General features: G+C 38.0%; 1 protein-coding gene across 1 annotated transcript in view; it reads right to left on the bottom strand.

The window, feature by feature from the left end:
- Positions 1-12,369, bottom strand: part of LOC140814958 (transportin-1-like) — a 46,148-nt gene extending 33,779 nt beyond the window's left edge. Inside the window, exons 1-13 of the mRNA XM_073174054.1 lie at positions 12,101-12,369; positions 11,213-11,500; positions 10,760-10,849; positions 10,566-10,643; positions 10,399-10,479; positions 4,499-4,549; positions 4,232-4,317; positions 3,283-3,349; positions 3,148-3,204; positions 3,030-3,059; positions 2,885-2,944; positions 2,492-2,605; positions 1,627-1,740 (exon numbers count right to left, since the gene is read on the bottom strand). Coding sequence (XP_073030155.1) covers positions 1,627-1,740; positions 2,492-2,605; positions 2,885-2,944; positions 3,030-3,059; positions 3,148-3,204; positions 3,283-3,349; positions 4,232-4,317; positions 4,499-4,549; positions 10,399-10,479; positions 10,566-10,643; positions 10,760-10,849; positions 11,213-11,500; positions 12,101-12,295 — 1,311 coding nt within the window. The 5' untranslated portion in view covers positions 12,296-12,369. The remainder of the gene's footprint in view (positions 1-1,626; positions 1,741-2,491; positions 2,606-2,884; positions 2,945-3,029; positions 3,060-3,147; positions 3,205-3,282; positions 3,350-4,231; positions 4,318-4,498; positions 4,550-10,398; positions 10,480-10,565; positions 10,644-10,759; positions 10,850-11,212; positions 11,501-12,100) is intronic.
- Positions 12,370-19,151: the final 6,782 nt, after the last annotated feature.

Below are 19,151 nucleotides of genomic sequence, written 5' to 3'. Positions count from 1 at the left end.
ACACAATAGCAAACAAGGCATTTGGTCTAGAAAGAGAAATCCATGGTAGATAACTGCACCTGGTAACTTACGGTTGAATTACATAGCTATTTCAGACACATAACAAGAGATATTATCATAATTTACCAATTTGTTGAATTGTAATCTGAATTGGGCAAAATGGGTCCTACAAGAGAGCTTTTAAGGGTAATTTCCTATTTCAGATAAGAAATTGGCTGAATATGGGGCAGAGATAGTAAAAGAGCGAATGAGGACAAAAGAATTGAAAGCAAATTTATTGCCATAAAACAGGATCTTTTTTAGATAATAAACAAAAGGCTGAACAGGTACACATTAGGGGAATATACTTGAGCAGTATTAACAAGAGAGTCCGATATCTTACAAACCAATATAAAATCGGTCAATAATAGGGGAAGTGAAAGGCTAACTAACCAAAGTAGAAAACCTAGAGTATATTCTTGTAAAAAATCTGGTGATGAATGATATGCTTATTTTTATATATTCCATGGCAGCAAGGACTATCCTTCGCAGTTTTTCATTATGTTTACTTCTTCCCTGCCTCACTTCCATGATGTGAAAATCTTAGCAAAGCATCAACACAGTCTGTCGTTGATCACCAAGGTTACTTCTTGATTACCAAGTGATGTTCACCCTTAGGTAAGGTCAGATATTTGACTAAAGTTTCATGCAGGTCTAAAAACCTTGATATCTGAAGCTATGGCCCCTGCTACTCCACAAATCTGCAGCTAAAGCGCAATTGAGTTCATGCTTTCATCACCCTGGCAGTTATCGACCCCACCATAGTTGTCAAACGCGCGTAGCACCCCGTGGAGCAAAAGTTGCCCGTGGCTATAGCGCATAGCGAATCACGGAGCGAGAGCTATTTGAAAGTAAAATGCCACAAGCATATAAATCCGACGGCCCGATGTCCGACGGCCGAGAGCGCGATGTCCGGCGAGAGAAGCGGTTGAGAATTGTAGGGTTTAAGTAAGGCTTGGAGTAATGGAGAAGATTGAACTAGAAGACGATACAATGCAGGGTTGATTTCATAGGCCAAAAATTATTATTTTTTTAAAGTCATACGCTTTTCTTTCCTATAGTGTCGCTATCGCCTCAGCGCTATGTGGAAGTGTTGTGCGTGTAGCGCCCTGTAGCCATGGGGCTTTGCGTCGCTATGCGCTATAGCGAGTGCTACACTCGCTATTAACAATTATGGACCCCACCAAATTTCTAACATGATGTTTCCTAATGTTTTATGTTGAAGTACATTGAATAGCCAAGATTAATATATAAATAACATAACTGCAAGGAAATCATAGATAACATAACATCTGAGTTACGTTGGTATGCCCTTAAAGCATAGTTGTTTGACATACTAAAGGATATGGTTGATGGATAATCATGCACTTAAAAAAAACATGTTTTTATACTTTAAGGAGCAAAGAAATGTAGAATCAGATCAACACAAAGTAATTTCACAACAATAGTATAAGTATTGTGGAGTTAATAGTGTCAGGTTACTTAAAATACTTGAGAAGGGAAAAAATGAGATAAGGGAGGGAAAGAGATTTGAATCAAAATGCAAACCTAAGAAGTCATTTCGGACTAATTTATATAAACATTTACCTCTGACAAATGGGGATACAGTCCATTAATGCAACCCTCACCTATAGCACCAAGAGCTAAAACTGCAGCTTCCCGGTCTTTCCAAGCTTCATCACCGCCAGTGGACAACTTTGCCTGCATAAAAAGAAAATGCGAAAATTATAGAAGCTTGAGAAGTAATCAAAACATAATAAAACTGGATGATTAATTTAATTGAAAAAGACAAAAAGCACAAATATTATCCTCTCAAATTATTTCAGCAGCTACCCTCAATAATTGTGAGGATTTCACTCTTCACTTTATGGCCTTCTTCCAAATTAATAATTGAAAATGATACATTAAAAAGCATACCTAAATACATTCTACCTAATTGAATTGTTTAACGAATATGATCAAGTAATGCAATACATTTTCATATATTTTCATTAACTGCAGAAATTTGTATTCTCGTAAATATTGTCTAAAAACTATTTCAAAGTAGATCACCAAATCGCTATATAAATTGTCCACATTCACTATGAATGATGCAATTGAAAGAAAGATTGAAGTGTGTGCGTGTTTGTGTGCATCTAAAGACATACACAGCCCTCTTAAGATTTGCTTAAATGTGTCATACTCTTTCTTTGAGGGTAATTTTTATCCAAAAACCATATGAAGCAATTTGTTCACAGGGATTAAAAAAAGGAAAAATTGGGGCATTGCAGCACAATACATAAGACCTAAAATAAGCTCAGTAATGCATTAGATTACATGCACGCATGTAACGAGAGTATTTTCGTCCTAGGAAATTTTAGTCAGGTTGAGAATAATGAGAATAAAGTAGAGAAACTAGCAAGGGAAAAACAAAGAACAGAAGCTACACAAAATCGCAAAGCAACCTAACCACCTGTATAACGGGCATCAATGTGGGTAAAATATCATCCCCAAAAACATTGGAGAGAAAATCCAGAGCAGCTGCACTGCACTTTCTCAAATTCCAAACATTCACAATGTCATCATCCTGTAATTAAAAAATCCTATCAGCTAATGAAAATATGTGCTATAGACATCATTTAAAAATAGAATTGACATCTAATTAATTGTGAGGTCAGGACAAATTTCAAGGTCATCCACTCCCACAAAACCAAACCAGATAAATACTCACCACTTGAAAATAACACACACGCAATATTCGACATAATGTAAATATTCCACCCCAAAGTACACAAAAAATTAAAGTAAAGAAAAAAACCCAAGTTTCTCCCTGGACAATATGACAGGATGATCAATTAATACACACCTCCTCTTCTGCATCCTCTGATCCATGAAAACGTGACGAATGGAAACGAGGTTTCAGATCCTGGGTTAAATAATAGTTACGAAAATTGTGATTTTAATGAGCAGAGTATTTATTAAGTAACAGTGCAGAAAAATGACAACTAAACCTGATCTCGATCCGGAAGAGATCCATCCTCCTGCAATGAAAGGTTAAAAAAAAAACAGCATTAATTTCAATTAATGTTTGAATCAAGTTGAAGTCCGGTAATGAAGCAGACTACAAACCTCAGCTTCCAAAACTGATTCGTCATCATCAGCGTAAGCCATGTTTGAAAGCAAAACCTACACAAGTTGTTTAAATTCATTGAAAGATATAAACAAGTAGCATCAGATATAATAAGAGCCTGATGGGGAATATACTGGAATAAGGCGTGGTAAAAATTCTCTCAAGTTTTCAGGGGGCAATTCAGCTTCGCAGTAAGTTGACCTGTAGACCAAAGCCAGCAACTTAAAAACGGAACTCATAACTACAGAGTTGAAAAGGCATTATGAATACAATAATAGACATTAAAGAAAATGAACTGACAAAGGAATAAAAGTAACAAAATAAGGCAAAAGGACATTCAAGTTAAAACTTGGGTGTCCTTCAGAAATAAGGAGGGCTAAATATCTTAAGATCTGCTCGGACCATGAACATTTTTGGAGTAATTGACAAAAATTAGATTAGCTGTTCAATAACAAAGTTAACTAGGCCATCTCTAACATTCATATCTTGTTACCAGTATGGTGGGGTTAGTAAATGAGATCGCAAGTATATACCTATTAATCCATTAATAAACAAATGAGCAACAACATATTAGCAAAAAGGATGCAGCGTTTGACACCTGGGCACAACAACCTATTGAAGAACATAGCAGAATACTCAAGGGCAACTTTTCATTAATGGAATAAGATTTGGAGCTCTACAACCTAACCTACACATCAATAGCTCTAACGGCTAAACGTGTGCATTCAGAGATAGATAAAATGAAAAAAAAAAAGTAAAAAATAAATTATTTAGAAACCAAAACATCAAAATATATGGTCAAAATAATGCAGAACATAAAAAGAAAGAAACCGAACGTGAATAATCCAACTTAGTTGCTGTGAGCTTCAAAAAAGTAAATTTCCAAAACATGCAAGGTGAATCACTAAGGCGAGTCAAAGAATATTGGATCATCAACTCACAAGATGGCATCTCCTACTAAACATTAAAACTTGATGCAAATGCAAATGAAACATGGAAATTTACTTCTATTTAGAAGCAAAACTAATCCATAAAAAAAACACGATAGCGCCAGGCACATAAAGAAGAGAACAACTATTTTACCAAAATTCACAAGCTTCTAGAGCCACTTCATCATCGGGGTCCTTGTTGACTATCAATATATACTCGATTACATTCCTTAAGTGAGGCTGCATAAGGTTATCTAATTAATACAAGGACAGCAGAAGAAAAGCTTTTGGAACTGAATCTTAGGCACCCATAAAAATTATCAGATCAAATTTAGTTATGTATTTAAGTATCAGAAAAGATTGAAGTGACTTTTAAACTGAACATTGTAGAAAACTGAGCATGAAAAAAAGAATTGCACACCTCCAGGACAGCTGAACGAACTTCAACTAGCTGAACAAATGCAGAACACACCTGTTCCACGGAAGGGTAAAAAAAACAAAATGCCACCAAATAGTTTAGTGACTCAGAAATGAAAGCCTTAAAAGTTAAAACTTAGCAAATCATATGTAAGTCACAAAAGATGTGTCTAATGTCAATGAAATCATGATCGATTGATAAAACAAAAAAAATGGCACAAGTTTAAAATTCATCTCCAGATTCCATGGAAATTTTAAGCATAATAAGAATAAACCTGGATAGATAAACTTCAAAGTATCTCAACTTTTAACAAGCAATCACAGAATACTTTTTTCTTTTCCAATCATGGTATAGTGGGCAACAAGGCAAAGTAAATTTCCAAATGACTACAAATGAGTATGAAAACAAAATAGTGTATAACTGTTTACAGAATTAGCCAGTTTTATTGAATATTTTATCCAAGAAATAAAAGTGAAAAAGAACCCGTCTCTACAAAATACCCAACCTTACATCTTAGCCATCCAAAAAAAATGAGAAAATAATGTCAATAATAGAATATCAGAAAGAAAAGCTGAAAAGGAAAAAGATGTCTACATTCAATAGGATCCACGAATAGTAAACACTCTGTGGATCTCGAAAAAGGACCGGGAATCAGCTTTAATGATGAGACACCTAATCAATTCTGGAAAACATATCGACGTATAAGAAAATCGGAAGAGTTTGTGGGCATTGAATCACAGGTTGTACCGGAAAGCCTGACTCAAAGAATCCATCAAAGGGATTTAGGCAGCAAAGAAGAGGGGGTGGAGAAGGACAATTTCGAGGACATTGAGTTTGAAGAATCGCAAGATGACTTGCTACAAGGAGAGTTTGATTCTTTCGAATCAGACAGTTCGGGGTACATTAGCTCGGAACATCATGAACCCTTTGAAGATGCTGCTGCAGAATTGGAAGATCTGTTCTCAACTCCAAAGCATACAAAGACCAATTCAGTCGTTGAACCGAGAGAAGAAAATGCTGATGATTTGAAGGTGTCGTGCTCAATTCCTACGTCAACAAATAACAACTCAAAAGGCGATCCCCGAGAAAATATTAAATCTAATGTGGGTCAGGTTCTTAACGGTAAACAATCATCTTTTACATTTCATTACGTTTCACTAAATGCGATTTTATCTTCACCTATCTCAGTCGTGGGTAAGTCTAGTGGTCTTCTAGGGAGTGGGGTAGGAAACGTTGATGAAGAGCCTTGTAATACCAGAGAATTAACAGCTTCAGAAATAGGGGAGTTTAAAGACCGTTTTGAGCAAGAAGCAGAAGGGGTTGGGTTAAAGGTTACCGTAGGAGCCAAGGAGAAGCTGCCGAAATGTCGTTTGAAGAAGGAAATGTACCGACTTCAATGTGGTATCAGTTATGAACGAGGTTCCACTTCGAGGGTCCCAAAATTTTATAGATGAAAATTTGTGCTTGGAACATTAGAGGTGGAGGGGCAGTGAGGAGAAGACAACTAGTTCGATCAATTATTAAAAAGGAAAGGCCGGATGTTGTGGTTCTTTTGGAGACAAAACGTGAAAAGATAGATACTAAGTTTGTGGCAAGTGTTTGGAAAATGAGATTTGTTGACTGGGTTTGTTTGCCTTCGATTGGAAGGTCGGGGGGAATTCTTGTAATGTGGGATCCCAGAATAGTCAATGTTATTAACAACTTAATTGGGGATTTCTCGGTATCCATTGAGATCTCAATGTCGGACTCGAGAAGTTGGTGGTTTTCAGCAATTTATGGGCCTGTTAAACCGAGGTTGAGAGAATTGTTTTGGGATGAATTAGCGGGGCTGAAAGTAATTTGTGGTGATCGTTGGTGCCTCGGTGGCGATTTCAACGTGGTGCGAAACGTGGGAGAAAAAATTAATAGTATTTCTTCAACTACAAGCATGAACTGTTTTGATGCATTGATAGAAGAGCTGGAACTTTTTGATCCACCACTTTTAAATGGCAAATTCACGTGGTCCAACTTCAGATCGGTCCCAATTTGCAGTAGATTGGACAGATTTCTATTCTCTGCAGGATGGAGGCAGGTCTTTCAAAACTCTAGACAAACTGTTCTTCCAAGAATCACATCGGATCACTGCCCGATATTGTTAGACACATCCAAGCTACGATGGGGCCCGGCACCGTTTCGGTTTGAAAACGCATGGCTGTCTCATCGAAAATTCAATGATTTAGTAAGGTCATGGTGGAATACAGATGGTGTACAAGGGTGGGAAGGATATAAGTTTATGCAGAAACTGAAAATTATGAAAAAATATGTTACAGATTGGAACAAGGAAGTTTTTGGGGATGTCCGTTTAAAAATTCAAGAATTATCTAACAAAATTAAGCAATTGGATGGTCTCGAGGCAGCTGAACTGTGGTCAGAGGCGTTGAAAAACGAGAGGATGGAGATAAAATGTGAACTGGAAAAATCAACCTTTGCACATTTTCAGATTCAAAACCAAAAAGCGAAACTTCAATGGTTGCAACAAGGGGACAAAAACACAAAATTCTTTCACAATATTCTGAATAACAGGAGGAATAGAGCATTGATTGAGAAACTTCAGGTGGAAGATGGCAGAATTATTAACGAGGCAAAGCAGATTGAGACTGAAGTTGTTAAGTTTTATCAGAATTTGTTCACAAAGACAGTAGGGGAAGGGGGAAGACAGGAAGATTTCGGGATGAATATTGATGGACTGGATTGGTCACCGATAATGATAGAAGATGCAGTCGAGTTGGAAAAACATTTCGACGAGGAAGAAATTAAAAAGGCTGTATTTGATTGCGATGGCTCGAAAGCGCCAGGGCCGGATGGATTCACATTGGAATTTTTTCAGAAAAATTGGGAGACATTGCGAGTGGATTTGTTAAAGGTTTTCTCAGAATTTTTCCATGCAGGGGTTGTGAATGGTATAACTAATGAAACTTATATTTGCCTAATACCTAAGAAAAATGATGCGCAGAATATTAGAGATTTCCGACCAATTAGTTTGGTTACAAGCTTGTATAAAATTTTGTCTAAGGTATTGGTTAACAGGCTGAAAAAGGTTTTCCACAAAACCATCGCGGAAAACCAATGTGCATTTATCAAAGGCAGACAGATATTAGACTGTTGTCTTATCGCGAATGAGATGGTGGAAGAATATCGTAAGAAGAAAAAGAAGGGATGGGTGCTTAAGATTGATCTAGAAAAAGCATATGATAAAGTAGATTGGCAATTTTTGGACTATGCTCTATTACATAAAGGTTTTGGTGAGAGGTGGAGGAGGTGGATCAAGGGATGTGTTTCAAACGTTTCTTTCTCGATTTTCGTGAATGGGAGGACGTGTGGGAAAATCAGAGGGGAAAGAGGGCTACGACAAGGCGATCCATTATCACCTTTTCTTTTTAATATTGTTGCCGATGTGTTGGGGAGAATGGTAGACAAGGCAAAGGAGGCCAAAGATGTTATGGGGTTCGTAATTGGAAAAGACAAATTGAAAATTACACACTTACAGTTTGCGGATGATGTTCTCTTTTTCGTGGACTCAAAGAAAGATGTTATGGCAATAATGAATATTCTCAATTGCTTTTCACACAAATCAGGTCTGAAAATAAATATGAGCAAGAGTGTAGTGCTCGGCTTGAATTTTCTGGATGAGGAAGTTGAAGAAATGGCAGTAGCATTTGGGGGGCTAAAAGGGTCATGGCCCATCAGGTATTTAGGTCTCCCGCTGGGAGGAAATCCTACCAAATCTGAGTTTTGGGAAGCCGTAACTTCAAAGATGGCCAAGAAACTGGTCAGCTGGAAAAAAGCCTTTTTATCTAGGGGTGGGCGTCTTATTCTGATTCATTCAGTCCTTTGCGCCATGCCAGCTTATTACATGTCACTCTTCAAGGTTCCAAAAAATGTCGCGGTAAAAATGGAAAAGATAATGAGGAATTTCTTGTGGGATGGAGACGAGGGAGATAAACATTGTCATGTCATAGGTTGGTACCAGGTGTGTAAACCGAAGGAAAAGGGAGGTTTGGGTTTGGGGAACATTGGCCTTAGAAATAAGGCTCTTCTGGGTAAGTGGTGGTGGAGATGTTCGACTGAGAGGGAGACGTTGTGGAAAAAGGTTATCAAAAGTAAGTATGGGTTACAGAACAACGGGTGGGACTTGGGATTGGCGGAGAGAACAACGTTTAAAAGTCCTTGGAAATTTATTTCAAGGTCTTACAAGGCTTTTCATCAACAAGTGAGGGCGGTGCCAAATAAGGGTAACGTAATTAGATTTTGGGAGGATGTATGGCAGGGAGGGGAGTCATTTAATGTCACATTTCCGTCTTTGTTTCGTATTTGTATCTCTGTTAACAAACCTATCAATCATTTTATTCACGTCAGCAACACCGGAGATTTCTCTTCATACTCTTGGGACGTGAGGTTTAGGAGAGACTTGTCTGATGAGGAGTTAAGTGGAGTTCACAATCATGTTAGGAGTCCTAGATGGAGTTAGATTAAGACTGGGTGTGGACGACCATAGAGTTTGGTTGGGGGAGTCGTCGGGTTTGTTCTCTGTCAAATCGTTCTATAATTCGTTTTTCGACACTACCTCATTTCCAAACTTCAATTGCTACAAAACAATCTGGAAAGTTAATGTCCCACAAAAGATTAAGATTTTCTCGTGGATCGTCGCTTTGGGGAAGTTGCCTACATGTGACGTGATGCAAAATAGGTGGAGAAGCTGCGTTCTTAGGCCTCAGTGGTGCTGCTTATGTCGCCGAGACGAAGAAAAACAGGACCACATCCTGCTGCATTGTTCCTTTGCGCGTTGCATTTGGATAAAAGTTCAAAGAGAGTTGGGAGTTCAATGGGCATTTCCAAACCAGGCTAAAGAGTTGCTGTATGAAGATTCGGTTTGTCCACTGCCATCAGCTCTCAAAGAATTTTGGCACATGATTATACATTGCATCTTTTGGTCCTTGTGGTTGGAAAGGAATAAAAGAATTTTTCAAGATGAACAAGACTCAGTTGATCAAGTTTGGGACAAATCGAAATTCAGGATTGCAACTTGGACGACGAGATTGAAAGAATTTAGTCATTTGAGCATAAACGATGTGGTTAGAGATTTGAAGTTTGTAATGCATCAACAATAGTCTTTAGAATTTTCTTGACGTAGTAGGCTACGTTAAGAAGGATTTGAGTTCACAGCGGATTACTTATCCTCTGTCTGTTTATTGTAACTTATCTAAAATTTTCTATATATTCAAATAGTTTTCTATCAAAAAAAAAAAATTTTCACAAACTAAGCTCGCACAGTCCACCCAAAATCAGAATCACAGGCAACATGAATATGAAAAGGCAAAGTTGAAGAAGTTCCAGAAGAACTCATTCAATCACGAACGCTCGATTATAGAATGGATAGACACGAATGTATGACATATTAAACAAGTCTGATCCCATTTACTTTTGGTGGAGCTGTATTTTCGTACAGGAAAAGACTTTATATCTTCATCGTGACGTAAAAAAAAGTTCACACTTGTCCTTTTTATCTTAGATTGAACACATGGTGATGATGAATTCCCACAACTTTTCATGATTGGACCACCTAACTTAGCCATGTATAGATAACGGTTAACTAGCATATTAGTTCACTGATGCGCTTAAGCTTACAAGGATTATTAAAAAGTTAAACTAACACGGTGAATCACAGAAGGCTTACTGACAAATTATTTCAGTAAGACCAAATATTCAATGTATAAATTAAACCATCGTCCAAGAAGAAAAAAGCGTGAGGAAGCCAGCATGAATATTTGAGGAGAACGGTAATTTCAGACTTAATCACAAAGGAAAAGTAGATAATCATTTGATTTTTATCTGATTAACAATTGATAACTGAAAGAATTGCTTACCAACTTCCTAACTTCTGGAGCAGGGTCATTAGAGAGAACAAATAAACCTTGCAAATATTTGTCCATAGACGAATATAAGACCTGTAAATTTCATAAGAAAAGTTGTCACATGCAGAAAAAAGATAAAAAAGATAAACTGGAAAAGTAACTAATCCAGTTCAACTCACTGTAGGCATTAGCAAGATGTACTGATTTACAGAACCCAAGGAAAGCTTCCTCAATGTAACGTTTGGCGATTGGAAAAGCTGTTTGCACAAAATAATACAAATTAATAAATGAGTCCATGGGTAAAATATGTTCCATTTACTCAATGAGACAAACAGCGAGAGAGAAGCAATGTAAGAAATAACTGGTGAAAAACCTGGAGGAATCTTGGAAGAAAAACATCAATGGGTCGTTCAGATAATCCAGGAATATCAGAATCAAGCACTTGGGGAGCATCCTCACATATCTGTGTCAAAACACGTCAGTAAAGTGTTAGACCTTTATATGAATCCTGTCTCCCATATTATTCTCTCATTAAGTAAGAAGAACTGTGACAGAAAGAGTAAAGGCCTATAGAAAAGGTACAACAGTTTCATGCTAAAATGTCTATTTGATCAAGATAATCACAACGGAGAAATTCCTTCACAGTATCAGACATCAACCGTATGCATCTGACAAAGCTATAGAATCATGTAATGATAAAATTTAGCTCGTTGAGACGACCCCGAATGGTGCATGAAGCACTTTCACATGGTTGGTCTATAAAACAAAAGCCAAAATCTGAGAAAAAGTGACTCAGGAGTAACTTAAATATAATGATAATCCATACCTTAGACAAAGCATCCATAGCACCTTCTATGTGATTGACATCCTTACCATCTAAGCACTTCATAAGTGCATGCAGCAGTTCAGGCCATGCTGCTACTCCCCCAATCTGAACAAAAGTACTAATGATAGTCCCAGCTGTCGACCTGATTTGCCTATCAGCTGCTCCGATACAAGGTAACAACTCTGACTTCAGGTATTGCTGGTTTGTAGGCAGCATAGTCTTTAATGCACTTCTAAGGTTATTTTTTAGAAGTAACCCTGCTGCTTGCCTAATTTCAATTGATTTCGCCTGCAACATCATTCACCCGAAAGTTAAGACAACATAAAATTCCATTCTGCAGGCCCATGGGTGTAGATATATAAAATTAATCATTTTCTTAGAGTATCTGTTCGCCCACAGATTAAGAATCCTTGAACGATCTGTAAAGCTCATATAATTAGTCCACCATCCCCCATGTCATAGTTTCTTGAATGCTTCGGTGAACAAAGAAGTACACCTGTCCTAAGACACCTAGTTAATAATACTAAGCATCCAAATTACCAACAGAAACTCATAAGCTAAATCACAAAACAGTCTCCAGTTTTCATTCATCGCGAGATATGCACATTTATGTCGACTTTAATACAATAGGCGTTACTTGCACAGCATTTTCAATAACGATAGCTTACAGTCCCACCTCCCATATAGTCCCCTCGTTGTAATAAAGCAGAATCTACTGCTACGCCGCTGCCAACTCCAAAGGGACTGAGGCGTGAAACAATTACATTCATCACAATTATAGTTGCCGAATTTCATCGTGGTATAGGATACTAAACATAAATATTCAAAAACCATAAGCAAAAGATCACCAACACGAGTTCATTATCTAGGTAACAATAAAAAAGAGACCTCCACGCGCGCAAAAATGAATGCCAGGTAATTATTGAAATCAGGAAACTGAGAGTACTGCTGGAGCTTCTGATAAATCTGCGACTTGTCATCGGAGGACGGAGCCATCTGTTTCTCCAGAAGTACACAGATCTCCCGCAGTCCCTCTTCCTGCGGCCGCCACGTCGATGCTTCGCCGCCGCCGCTTGACGCCATTGTCAGCTTCCCTGATCAAATTCAAGTCCAAATTTGGTAGAAAAAAGAATCAGAGATAGAAGAAAGGCTTACAACGAATTTTCGTACACTAATTCAGACAGAAAAACGAGGACCGGCGCACGATTTGAATACGATGTTTCGAGGAGACGCAGCCTGGAGAGCAGAGATTTGGGCTTTGCGTCAGGGGAGGCAGGATTTGGTGCGAGCAGGTGCAGGATACAATATTGTGAACCACCAATGAGAATTTTTTAATTTTTTCGGAATATGTCGAATGGCCGTGGGTAATGGGCACAGAAAGACGTACAAGGACTTGTCTTATTTTTCATTTATATATCATCAATTTTTTTAAAATATATTATAATATATATATATATGAATACTTATTGTAAATATTAAATCGTACAAACTACATTTCTTAGATTTAATGGGCAAATTCTTTTTTGTACACTTACGCTTCAATTGGTTTTGAAAATATTTGAGTTCTATAATTAATGTATATCATATATGATTTTTTAAAAGTGTAAGTGATAGATTTCATACCCACAGTCAATGTTAGATTAATATAATTTGCAAGTTTGTGCAGTTATTAGAAAGTATATCTCAGGAAAAATCATGCTGAGATAGTATAGAATTTGCACATGAGCTATTTGGAGTAGGAAGAACATGTTCTTGAGTTAATTTAATTTTTAAAAAATTTGAATTGTGTCGTTATCATTTGATAATTTTTGTTAAAATTCCAAGATTTCGATTGAATAAAATAATTATGTTATATTTAAAAATATAAAAGAATCTTTGTGATAACATGTATGTTTCAAGACAAGTATTACCTATTGTTGGACTCAAATTCTTGTTAGAATATACATTCAACAAGCCAACTTATGGTCCGTGCTTTATTAACTCTTATGTATTACCAATTGTTGGACTCAAATTCTTGTTAGAATATACATCACACACTTGTTTGTGATGGTCTTGATCTTGTATTTATAGAGGCAATGTGACCGTACATCAAGACCTATCAAATGTGTTCGTTGCATTTTGAATTTGTTCCTCGAAATGTGTCTCTTGTCTTTTCTGACATCCATTCTGGAACGTCTCAACTTTAAGCTTTGCTGTAACATTCATTATTATCATTTGACTGGACAATTGATTTTCTTAATGCGCACAGCTGGATTCCACTTAGATAAGCTTGTCTTGTTATGCAAACTGGTCGGTTCCACTGATGCTCTGAACTGGTTTTGAACTGATGTGGTGAAATCAGTTGGCTCGTCAGTTAAACTGATTTCACTAATTCAATTGAACTGGTCAGTTGGGCTCTTCATCAGTTGAACTCATCAGCTGGCCGGGCTTCTGAATTTCTTTTCCTGAATCACCTATCAACTTAACTGATCTTTGATATTTCAGTTCGGCTAGTTTAGTTTGGGCAATCAGTTGACATTTTCAGTTTTCATCTTGATAGCTTCGGTTTTGACTCGATAACTGATCAGTTCGCAGCCTGATCAGTTTCAACTTTCTGCGAGCTTAGATAAAATAATTAGACTCAAAATATCAAGTTTTGTTAACATCAAAATCAAGATATACGAACATGAAATGTTCCAACAAGTGATCATTCAACTATCTTCCAATTTCAGAACTTTAGAGAGTAATGCTTATTGGGAAGAATTTGAGTGAATATGTTGTGTTTGGGATTTCAGGACCATTTAAGGTTAAGCCAGTTGAGGAACGGACCAAAAGCTCTCCAAGGTATGAGGTCTATGATACTCCTACACATTAAAATGTATAAGTTTCTGTTTTTGTTGTTGCTGCTTCACCTGTTCAACCAACTTTTTCGTCACTCTTGTATGTTCACAAGTTTTCAGCAGTAGAAGAAGTAATAAATTCATTATTCAGGAAGCAGATTCATAAGTTACTATTGTATTTGATAGCCTTTGTTGTACCGCCTACTGTTTCCATCAACCCTGAAAATGAAGAACCAAATGTTGATGTCGCTGAAACTCTCCAAGTCCAAAAATATGTGCTTATTGTTCTCTGTCAAACATCAACAAGAAATGAGAGAAATTATGTCTGGTGATACTGAATATAGTATGCCTTTGAATCCAGATGTTGTTCAAATGCTTAATGAACCAGAACTCAATATTGATCCAACTTCTGCCATGTTTCTGAATTTTGGACATCCAGTAGACCAGTATTTTGAACAATAAATGTGTGTTGATTGCTTTGCCGAGATTAAAGAACGTATGGAGGTAGAAGCTCCATATGCTAATGATCTGACCACACTAGCATTTGACGCGGAGGATGTTAAGCGCAGCTGAAATAAAACCATTGAAGTTGTCGAAGGCATTACTTTTGAGCAAGCTGCTGCTAAATCTGTTTTTAAACTATTCAAATATCATATGTCCAAATAAATGTCGTCTATCAGTGAAGATATGACTAAGATGGTTTTTCAGCTTTCTATACTCAAATCAAACTTTGTCAAAAATCAAGCACATGTTCTACTTTAAGCATATGTTCTACTTGGTCATACTGATCTTTCATCTTCCGCTATTGGTCACACTAATTCTTTCCATTCACTTGATTCCAAAGTCGAAGCTCCAGATGCTAAGCTTAGTGATCAATCTGAATCTCTTCATTCTTTGGATAACCAGCTTGACAACCTTTCTGAGCACTTATTTGAATTTATTTGTTGGGTCAAAGCAAGATGTAAGGTCAAGAAATTTAATTCACGTAACCTGAATGTATGCAATCTAAGATTTTTATTTAAAATTATGTGTTTAATTATGTTTATGCATAATTAATGCATGGTAGAATTTATTTCATGAAATTTTATAAGTTCATGCATGATGGTTTCTAGATGCATTTCGCGCTCGAACGAGGAATGAAGACTGGAGAATTTTCAGGAAAATTATTTTATTACACATTATATTTTTATTAATTAATTTAAGGCGTTTTTAAGTGCATTTTTCAAAAATAGGATTTTACTAGGTATATTTACCCCCAAGATTTTATTTTTTATCCTATACGCAAATTTTATTGAATCGAGTGACTTTTTTAGGGTTCGGCTAATATTTTCAAAAAATTTTCAACACGAAATATTTTTCGGAAGTGTGTTTGGATTTAATGGGCCTACTTGTAAGATTTTTGGGCCTAAAACTCTTTTAAACTTTTGATTAAACAAATTAGGGCCTATTAACTATTTGTTTACTAATTACCACCTAATTCACCATTTAACCTAAACATTTCTCCCCCACAATCGACACCCCCTCCATTCAGATTATCTCCTCGGTTTCCAACCTCCCACAGCTAGAGGGCTTCGGCCAAAGCAACTTCTTGCAAGAAAAATCCTTCTAGTGTCTCCCTCTCCTCGTTCTTGCTCTTCTAACATCATCAGGTAGGCTGTGTACTCTCTTTTCGCATCATACTCGTCATATATGTGTGGTTTTGTGTGCCATGTATGAAGCTTTTGTAGATCTTGCATGATAGTGTGTGGTTGCATTGTTTCTCTCGGTTTTGTGCATGATTCTTGTATAACTCACATTTCTTTGATTTCATGTGCAAGGGGCTGCGATTTTAGGGTGGGTAAGGGACTGATGTTAGTGTCAAGGTGTGGTTTGAGGATGGAAACAAATCGCCGATGCTGTAAGGTGAGAGATCGAGGGAGTGTAGCGTAGTGGGGGCTCGGCTCTCGATTTTTTTTTAGCGTGTAGGGCGCAACCAACGAAGCAGGGACCTAGCTGAGCCTTAGACCAGACCCTGTGGGTCTAAGACAAGGCTTGGAAGGTCTTGGATCGTGCTGGAACCATCCCCAAGCACTGTGGATCGAGTGGGTTCGTTTTGTGTTTTGCGGAGTGTAGCGATCGGGTGATCTGTGCTTGATGCATGGGGCTCACGGCGTGGGTGCAGTAGGTTCATGGGAGCCCTAGGGTGGTCAAGGAAAGGCTGGGCCATACCTGGTTCCATCGGTGTTTGGCTAAGACACAAAAATAGGGAAGTAGTGGACTAGGGTAGGTGAAAAGGGAAGGGGCTGATGTCCAGTAGCTGGTGAGGGATAATCGTTGGGTTTAAGGATCTGATTTTGGAATTTTAGGGCCTTTTAAGTGTTTCTAAGGTGTAGTAAAAAGTTGGGAAAAATTTGGTTGAGATTCGAGTCGATTCAGGTTAAAACCGGGACCCCGGTCCAAGTTTTAAAATGAGTCGATTAAGTTATGAATGGGGCTAGAGTTTACATCTAGGAATGCTTTTAAATATGTTTTGGGACATTTTAAAGAGTTTGGTAAGCTTCACGTCAATTTTAAAAGTCCAGAGGTAAAATTGTAATTTTTGGGTTTCGTTGGGCAAAATTGTTATTTTGCACCCGGGGTGAGATTTTGGTCATGTCAGTGCTCTGAGCACATTTTATCATTTCTTAATGATTACGCATTACGTTTATGATTTTTATGAAATTATGATAATTACGGTGCATGCTTTATTTAAAGAAAAAATTATGTATATGCATGCCTTTATTTAAGTGGTGATTATGATGACAAGTTTTGAAGGAAGTGATTTAGTTGTGACTAACACGATGAAATGTAAGGCCGGGACTCAGTGGGCGGGTAATGATGTCACTGTTGTCCTCGCCGTTGCGTACCGCGGTTACACGTAGATGGATCCATCGACTGACATGATGATTCGAAAGTCACAGCAAATGAACGGAATTCAAATGAAGAAAATTAACATGTATATGCTGATACGATGATACATGCTATGCTTATCACCATATTATGACAAGACACCTTTACGTATACGATTTTACTACAGACATGAAATGTATGTTGATTATGCTATTTTTCACTATTGTGTGCTACATATATGTACTCATTATTCCTGGTACAGGTGTTTTGAGTTCTTAGACTCACTAGGAGTTTGTGGTGCAGGTGAGCATTTTGATCAGGGGATTGGAGGTGCCGAAGACTTAATAGGTAGGCGGGATGTGCGGTGACACAGCCCGAGTACTATTATTTTTTCCGTATATTGATCATATGTTTTGAGAGGAGTTACACATTTTTATACATTGGTGATATTTTGATTTTAACACGTTTACGTTGATTTTGGATGATGTTAGTTATTTTTAAACTGCGCTACTTTTATTGGAAAATAAATACGATTATTTTAAATTTTATTTTGTAATTGCGAGCTTTTATAAAAAAATATATATATTTCCGCACTTTTAAAACGGAAGATGTTACAGTTGGTATCAGAGCAAGGGTCCTGTATAGGGTTGTGTCACCGCCAGCTTCTGCCACTCAGTCTTCACACCTGAAGTCTGTAAACTTTTATGATTTACTGTTATCACCTGCATGTTACATGATTTATGTTTTACGATGATTTACTGTTCATGTTTAACTGCTTTTCGATTTAAGAATTTACGGTTTTAAAAACTAGATTAATTGCATGATGAGTTACGTTTATAAATTGGAACGTATTGAGATCATACCTCCCAGACACGACCCCAGTGTTGCCAGACAAGATGATATTCCAGGAGGTGGCAGAGGCCCACCACCACCACCGTCAGGGGAACCAGCCACCCGAGTTCTGGAGAGTATGACTAGGCTACTGGAGCAGGTACAGCAGGCTCCTAGGCCTCATACTGATGTTTTGAGCAGTTCAGTAGGCTCAACCTGAAGGAGTTCTGGGGTACCACCGATCCGTTCATTGCAGAGGTATGGATTAGGTCTCTGGAGTTACATTTTGATTATCTGCAGATGAGGGATGGCGATCGGGCCAGTTTCTCCCTTTATATGCTGAGGGATGATGCGTCCCCATGGTGGGAGGGAGCTACACATACAGTGGATGTGACTACTCTCATGTGAGCCAGATTCAGAGAGATATTCTTCTGGAAATATTTCCCAGCTGACGTCAGGGGCCGCCTGGCGAGAGAGTTCATGAGCCTCCGGCACGGGGACTTATCTGTGGCGGAGTTCATCCGCAAGTTTGACAAGGGCTGCCATTTTGTGCCCATGATAGCAGAAGTTGCCGCCCAGAAACTGAGGCATTTCCTTGATGGGATGAGACCCGCTCTTCACCGGGACGTCGTGCTGATGAGGCCGAGAGGTTATGATGAGGCCACTGCCTACGCTTTTCAGGCAGAGCAGGCCCTGCGAGACATAGATCATGAGATGGATAGGAAGAGACAGCAGGCTCAATCCAGTTCCCAGCCGTAGAAGAGGCAGTTTACTGGGCCACCGAGACAGCAGGGGCAGCAGAAGCCCCAGGGACAGCATAGAGGGCCTGGACAGCAGATACCACCTCAGGCACTAGGGGTTCCTAGACAGGAGGGAAGACCTCCATGCAAGCAGTGCAACAAATATTACTATGGCAAGTGCATGTGAGGCACCTACCGATGCTTCGTATGCAAACAAGAGGGGCACAAGTCTGTAGATTGCCCTCGGAACAAGGGTCCCACTACCGACAGGGCATATGTGATGCATGCCGAGGAGGCTGAAGCGGAGCCAGATTCTACTTTGATCACCGACAACCTTTATGCTTAAATTTTTATAAGTTTATCGCCTTGATTGCATGGATTTAATGCTTGCATAAGGATTTATTTTCGGGATTGATAACATAGAAGGAATATGATGCATGTTCTACCTAGTTAGGATGGAGAATTTAATGGTTTGATTTAAGAACTCTTAGGGACCCAATTGTATTAACTGGTAATTTGAGAACTTAATTGCTAAAAATCTAGATTTTTGGGACTACTTTCGATACTTCTGAAATTTAGAGGATTTATTGGTGACATTTTCGAAATTTTGTAAATTTTTTGGGTTTAAATTCGAAAATGAGAAAAAGTTTGTTGGAACATTTCATGTGTTGCAATCTTGAT

This window comes from Primulina eburnea, chromosome 15, assembly GCF_022965805.1.
Source record: "Primulina eburnea isolate SZY01 chromosome 15, ASM2296580v1, whole genome shotgun sequence".
Taxonomy (NCBI): domain Eukaryota; kingdom Viridiplantae; phylum Streptophyta; class Magnoliopsida; order Lamiales; family Gesneriaceae; genus Primulina; species Primulina eburnea.
Note: the sequence above shows the minus strand (reverse complement) of the source record. Positions and strands in the feature narration are given on the sequence as shown.